The 7,821-nt window shown below is 31.7% G+C and overlaps 1 protein-coding gene across 6 annotated transcripts in view; it reads right to left on the bottom strand.

Annotated features, from left to right (window-relative positions):
- Positions 1-1,241: 1,241 nt before the first annotated feature.
- MGAT4C (MGAT4 family member C) overlaps positions 1,242-7,821 on the bottom strand; it is a 1,003,641-nt gene continuing 997,061 nt past the window's right edge. For all 6 annotated transcript variants that reach the window (XM_073900560.1, XM_073900562.1, XM_073900561.1 and 3 more), the window contains one exon: positions 1,242-7,730. In XM_073900560.1, coding sequence (XP_073756661.1) covers positions 6,589-7,730 — 1,142 coding nt within the window. In that variant the 3' untranslated portion in view covers positions 1,242-6,588. The remainder of the gene's footprint in view (positions 7,731-7,821) is intronic.

Here is a 7,821-nt window from a genome sequence, read left to right as displayed (position 1 = left end):
GGGAAAAAGCATCAATCATTCTACTAGCAGAGATCAGTTTGCCCTTTTGAAAATAACTGTCTTAGGCTGATTTATAAATCAAGGAAATGACTTTTTAGGGAATTATCCTTCTTATATTTATCCCTTTCTTAACAGTCAAATTATTTGTAGGTAAAGAATTATAAATAAAAAATAGACCCAATGTGATATAAAAAGATAGAAAGGTGTAAACCTTCAATATCTCTTTCAATAGTATTAATTGTTAAAGTGCAAAATGTAGTTTAAGTTATTGAGTTTATTTTGTAATAGTAGGGAATAACTCCTGCCAACTATTGATATCATGACCAAAAACACACAAATATAAGATAACCAATGTAACCTGTAGTCAAAACCAGATTACTGTAAAGGATAGGCAATGGTAAAGGAATCAAGATCTCTATTTTAACTTTTTGGAAATGTCATTGATGAAATAAACAATGTGGAATAACAGTGCTTAAGGGTGGCAGAATATCAATATATTTAAAAGTAGGCAAGAACTATATAGATTATTTAAAGATGGGAAAATAGGACATATCCAAAAGTTAAATGTGGAAGCATTTCACTTTTGGGGGAAAAGATGCATTTAATATTTTAAGATTTTTTTTGTATATAGTTGGGGAGTTACTGCTGAGAAAATAATACTTTATTATGGAATAAGAAAATTGACTTAGATGAAATTACAATAAAAGCATTTTTTAAATGTCTGGTTTGTAATAGAATTTAAAACCTTGGAGTTTGAAAATGGGATTGCCATTTATCTCTGTGCAGTACACAGATGGTGAAGTGAACAAGGAGATAGAAGAGAAAAATTCCTTACATTTCTTCCAGAACTTTGAGTACAACATAAATTAGATATTTTTAAAAAGTTTTCCAACAGTTGGCTTTCAGTTTTGACTACTAACTTTATTTATGCACTGATTCATTTATGCATTGATTTTTTATTATTTTTAAGCATTAAAATCATACTTATCTGCAGCTAAGCAGAATGATTGTAGGTTATGTTGGCTATTGTAGTTTAAGTTGTAGTAACACATAGTATATTGAAAGTATAGGGTAAATTTCTGAATACTGTTTATTCACTGTCATTTTTCACCCTTAAATAATCATTAAATAATTTCCTGCTTATTAAATTTAATAAGTGTATGCCTTATAAAAATTTTCATTTAAAAGGAAAAAATATTGAGAACCTTATCAATATATCTTTAATTCAGCTATTTGAAGAGATGGCTATGCAGGGTACTGCTTTTCTTTCAATAAGACATGAAATTTGCTCATACTATATTCTTAATGTGATTATATTTTTCTAAGAGCATAAAAATCTTACTCATTTTATCGCATAATAAATTGAACTTTTGGGTGAATTTTTGAAGAGAATATCTAGACAGAGCAAAATGGGAAGCTGAAGCAATAGTTCAAATAAGAAACTACTTTGGTCTCAAATATGTATGAGTTTTTCAGAATAGATGTTCAGATCCAATTATCTAGAAAATGGCCTCAAATCTACATTTCAATTTCAATGCTCAAAATAGAACATTAATGCACCTCAGAAGATTTTGGAATTAATGAAATGAGCACTACTCTGGACTTAAGTCAGAGTAACCATGATGAGCAGATTAATGAGGTGGGAGAGATAAGAATTTTGGAACAGTATGACCTTGTTTTCATAATATTTATAGTTTAGAAAGAGAATGCCTTGCAACTCATATTTGAATCTTCAAATGTTAAAAAATTCAAATAAAATAAATTTAAAGTTGAAATTCTAAAAATCAAGTCCTGTTCTGAGAGACATGGGATCTTCTAATAAACAAATAAGATTTTAAGGAATTTAGACACTCTAAAATGTTGTACAGAAATTTCTAATGAGCTATGATTTTTCATATATAAAATGTATTCATATTTTCATGTATAAAATATTTATGGATACATAACCATAAGCCAGTTCAGAAGGGAGACACAACCAGGAAAGCAGTATGTTAGGAACACTGAAGCCAAGAATAAGTGGAGGTGTGGTTGTCAAAAATAATGCTAAGGATACACATACCTCTCCCTCATTTTTTCCTCATTCCTCTTGCTCTCACAAACACACACACACACACACAAATACACATATACTCAAATATATACACACACACACAGATCTATCTAGACATAGATACACACACCCATATATGGAATGATGCGATAATTTTGGAACATTCAAAAAGAGTTAAAAGCAAACAGACAACGAGCAAGAACTAACCAAATTACATTTTGTTATGACCTTCTTCCTTCTGACAAGAATAATCCTCAAATGAACGGAGAAAAAATTCAAAGGAGTAGAAATCTAAACAATGAAACAATGAAACTCAAGGTAGACAAGGAGAGGAAGCCTGTTTTCAAGTTTGAACAGGTAATTTATAAGCTAGTGCACTAATAACTTTTGCCAGTAATGGAAAAAAACAGACAAAAGAATATAAACTTGATATTAAAAAAAGAAAGACTCGGCAAACTGTAGCTCTGTGAGTTTACTGGAGATACTGGGCAAATTTTTAGAAATTACAAAAAGCCTTTTTTTCTTAATTTTTCAAAAGAAATGGGTTTCGATTTCTTAAAAAGAAATGATCATTAATATTTACAATGGGAATATTAGGAACAACTGTTACAAATTTTGGATGCGGTTTCTAGAGTAATAATAGAATGATAGAAATATATCTTGATTTTAGGAAGGCATTTACATAATCCTACATGATATTCTTTAACAATATAAATATAAAAAGGTGGTCTGGATGACATTTCTAGTGGGTAATGAAGTTGATATTGGTCAGGATGAAGGCCTCTGGTAGTGTTTTGAAGGGTCATATCCTTTTTTAACATATATAACGTGGCTAAAAAGAGAAGAAACATTTATTTCTTGATTGATTACTTTATCTCCTTTTCAGTTCTAACAGCCTACAAGGTAAAATAATTCAACTTCACAGATGAAGGAACTAAGTTTCATAAAGGTTAAATAACTTTCCTCATATCTGGAGGTCAGTAATTGCAGAACTGGGTTTCAAACTCAGGTCTACCTGACCCTTTAAATGTATTTCCTGAGAGGACAAAAGGCACACATACCAAATCTGTGGTACCAGAAAGCTGGGGAGTTATGTTAAAACATCGAATGATGGAATCGAAAGCTGGAAAGTAGGGAGTCATGGATCAGAAGAAAAAAAATGTAATTCTCTTGAAATTAATACTAAATTTTACAAGAAACCTTCAAGAAATCAATTGAACATACACAAAATATCAAATCAGGTTTTATCAGGAGATCATGTAATAAAAATTGTGAAATTTGAGTGTGAGCTTTGTTAGTCAGTAGCAGCATGGTGATAAAAATAAATGTAATCTTCAACAGTGTTAATGGAAATACTGATGAGGCAAGGGAAGAGATCACACTGTTATCTTCAGATGTCAGAGGACATTGAGTAGAGTTTTCCATGTTAATCCAGGGTGTCATGTTCTAAAGGACATGTGACAAACTGGCAAATATTGAGTGATGTTTGCCATATGGACATTTAGAAGAGCAAGTGCTTTCCCTACCATACCTTGTAATTTGTAAATATTTGTTTCATTTGGGTGCCATTATTGTACAGGATAGTTTTTCTATGACAGCTTTATAAAAATTCCCAGAGAATAATGGTTCAGTAACAATGGAATGTTCTAGTCTCATAAGTGTAGCTATATGAGAAAAGTTGTTCTAAATGATGCTTGGTTTCCAAATTATATTTTTAATCTGGAAAATATCTATCTTACAAAATTTATAGTTTTTTTGATGATAATGCAACAGTGCTTATATTAACACTTTTTATGTATTTTTATATCCAGACATGTTATTGCTGCTATAATGTGTATTTTCCAAAAATGTATAATTTCCATATTTTTATTGTGCTTTTATGAATGCTTTTTTTTGATGTTTATAAATGCTGAAAAGGCCTCCTTAAGGAGAAGAAATTTAAATGTAAATAAGCTTTTTAGTCAATTTAAAGTAAACAAATTGAGACATTATTTAAGGTATATACCATATTTTGTGCTCAAACCCTGTCAGCATCGTATTCACGTAGCAGTTAAATAACTCAACTTTTGTGTTACATTCCAGTGTTTTTCAATGGATATTTGTAACAAAGAAAATAATATGTATTTAAAAAACCTACTACAAAGAGACATTGAGGAGACATAATGCTTAATAACAGATTGACTATAATTAAACCTAATAACTTTTTGCTCTATGCCTCTGAGACAAGATTACAGGAGCCTTTTTCAGAATTTTTAAATATAGGGAATGCAACGTTGACTCATATAAAGAATGTATCTTTTAGAAAGAGAAAGGTTATTTGTCCCCTTGTTCTCTAATGGAGAAGCTTTGTTTGTCAAAGTCTTTCCTTAAAAAGTTGACCTCCACTCAATCTATAAAGAAAACATAAAGACATCCTTAGGTGACTGACCAGCTTATTCAAATCTGGTTTCCATAATGAAAAGATCAAGTTTAAGGTAAAATGTAAAACCTTAAAATCACTTTGCATTTATAATTCTCTAGCAAACATTCGATTTCATTGTTACCCTCGGCAATATTTCTTGAAGCATTTTCCAGAAGTTGATGTCTATGGCTGGTCTTTGGAAACACTCTCAGAACCTATGCAGACTCTGAGAAGTTTACAATCACTTCATGGAGTCTGCCTAAGTCTTGATATTACATGTCTTTGTTGTGTACCTTTTGTCATTAAAAGTGCAGAAAAATGATTATTTGTAATTTCTGAGATATATGGAGAATATTATGCAACCAGCCAGTTAATAAAAGAGGATGAGAAAAGCCAAGAAAATAGAGGATCTTCAAACATCTGGCAAATATCCTCCAAATCAAGGCAAAGATTATAGTTTAGTGGCAGTGTTCATTTTTCCTATGACTTTAAGACTTAGTAGTGCAACAAAATATTAATATTTATAAATTCATATTTTCTCTTTATTATACTATAGCAACTGGATGCAAAGAAAATACACAGTAGCTATTGTATCAATAAAAGAAAAAAATCCCAGTTTTACGAGTTTCTAATTTAATCAATTTGGATAGAGTGAATAAAATACTTTCCAATCTATCAAAACATATGCACTTGAGCCTCTCCATAAACACGCATGAAGTACTTTTCATATCTTCATAGTAAACCCTTTTATCTTTGCTGTCTGTCAAAAGATAGAAAGGGTCAGATAAGTTCAGGGCATTCTGGACAACCAATGTCTTTAGGATGCACTAAGGTCTCCTGAAATGCTTTAAGAGGACAAATGGTTTAGGCACAATTGTCCAGTTCCTTAGAGTAAAAGTCAAGTTTGCTCATCATGTGGGGGCATATACAAGACTATCATTTCAGATACTTTAGGCTTATTCCACAGAATGAAAATGTGACTTATGGAAGAGTTATACTAGCCATTTCAAGATAGCATAACTTACTATCTGAGCCTTAGGTAGAGGCGAACAGAAAGCAGAATTTATGTGAGGAGCAATCACTACATAAGGGAGAGGGTACTGTCTGGATATCAGTACAACTGATCTCTCACTTTGGTTTTCCTTTGAATTAGCTCTGAATATAGAAAAGTCAACTGATTTCTATGTTTCCTACTTTTCTCTTTTATAAGATGTCCGTTTAAACTTCAAAGAAAGTATATGATAGATTACAATTTCAATTGTATGAATTTTAATACAAAACATATAAAATCAATTTCAAAAATTTTCTGCATTTACTGAAAATGTTTGTAAGAATGAACTAAGTATAGGCCTTCTCTAATTTCGTCTATTAAAGGTAGGTACCCAATATAACGTGAAAATATTGAGCATAACTATTCTTTTTGCAAAAGGGAATCTAGAAAAAGACTGCTTCCCACAGAAAATTTATTAACAATAGGTGCTCAATTAAGTGTTTTTATACAATGAACAATGCCCCTTTTTATAAATAATCAGGGGAGAAATATTTTTAAGTAATTTTTTTCTTTCCATCACTCCAGCTACGCACAAAATTCTGTTGTAAAGACATATTTCTATGAGGAGGTATTCATTGTAGATGCACAGAAGTCTATGAGAACCTATGTTTACAGGAAAAAAATGGATTATCATTCTAACCAACTGCATATTCACACAGATGCTTAATGAAAGCTACCTGATGATATAATGAATGTTTAATTTTGAGGAAGTGCATACAGTTGGCAACTATTTTTCAAGACTCACCATCCAACAAACTAAATTTTCTCATTTTAAATCCTTCATGTCACCTTTTTGACATTTAGTTGAAATTTTGGAACTAACATGATCACATAAAAATATAAATGGAAGTAGCATTAACCATGGACTGATTCTCAACTTCAAGAGTTAAAATAAATACAAGTGTGGATTAGAATAAAATTATGTTGACAATACGTAAATCAAAACTGCCAAAATGATTAGACTTTTCTTTGAAAATATTCCATCCATTGCTTTCCCTCCAACAGACAAAAGTAGCAAAAGAGGAAGGTAGCAAAAAGGGAAACAGGAAAGCCTGCTTCAATAACTGGACATATCGATTTAATTGGTTAAAAAGTCCAAATGCTAATACTCCGAATAATCAGCCATTCCTTTTGTGTTTTGGTAACATATATCCTTATACAATTTATGTCAAATGGAATTTTTTGATTCACCTCCGACATTTCAAAGTTTCCGTTTTTGAATTCCCCTAGTCTTAAGTAAGTAACACATTGTCTACTTTGTTTGAAATCTACAACATTTTCCCCAACATCTAGGGCTCCATGATGTAAAATGTCATTTTGCCGATCTTCTGTTCCAGTACTCACTTTAATTTTTTTAATTAAAATCGGATTTTCAAATATAATCACAAAGAAATCTCCTGCTGAAGGTGGTTTCCCCCAAAAGTACTCATCAACACTACTATAAGCCTTGCTTGCTTCATAATTTTCGAAAACATTCATGTTGGTATATAGATTGGCAGGAGGGTTATCAGGGATGTCAAATGACTCTTCTTCAAAATCATCATCCTTCAGCTTATTCTCAGTCCCTTTATATGATGAATAATAACCCATGTGCTGAAAGAGAGATGGTTTAAAACGGATCACATTTTTCTGAGCTAAAAGACCCCGAAAATGAGTCAATAGCCAATCACAAGGCATTTCTTGATAAAACATTAATAAAAAGTGTGCTAAACGTGGGAGATCATGAGAATGATAAAGTTTTCCAATGTAGCCAAGCTTAGAGAACTCAAGAGTTACCCAGTAGGTTCCTTCTAGGGATGTAATGACTTTCTTGATGGCAGTTAAGAAATTTTTTGAACATCGAACATCATCTTCAAGCATTACATAATAGTCTGAAGTATTGGCACAAAAATTAAGCAGAAAAGCATAGTCTACATTTTGCTTAGAACGAAATCTGACTCTGTCTTCTGGATCATTGTAATTTCTCTTAAGGCCATCCAGGATTGGGTAATATTCCTCTGGAGCATGTATAACTATTAATCTTCCTGCAATAATGTGGTGGGCGAATTTCTGTGTAATATCCTGGACCATGACATCACGCCAGGATGAATTAAAGTCTGCTAGGTGAACCACCACTGAAATTTCCTTCAGCTCCTCATAGCTGGATTGCTCAAAAATTGACTTGATTGTCTCGAGTAAATAGTTTCCTTTTTTTCGTTTCACTGATGAAAGTCCAATTGTAAGAAACCCTGAGTGAAAGAGTTCAGAAAGAAGACAAATTAAATGCGAAATAGGCTTTGAATAACACAGAAAAAAAATCTTTTCCCCTCAGGCCTGCTA

This window comes from Callorhinus ursinus, unplaced genomic scaffold (assembly GCF_003265705.2).
Source record: "Callorhinus ursinus isolate GAN/ISIS: 27379988/994484 unplaced genomic scaffold, GSC_fseal_2.0 scaffold14, whole genome shotgun sequence".
NCBI lineage: Eukaryota > Metazoa > Chordata > Mammalia > Carnivora > Otariidae > Callorhinus > Callorhinus ursinus.
The sequence above is the reverse complement of the archived record's forward strand: the minus strand, read 5'-3'. Positions and strand labels throughout refer to the sequence as shown.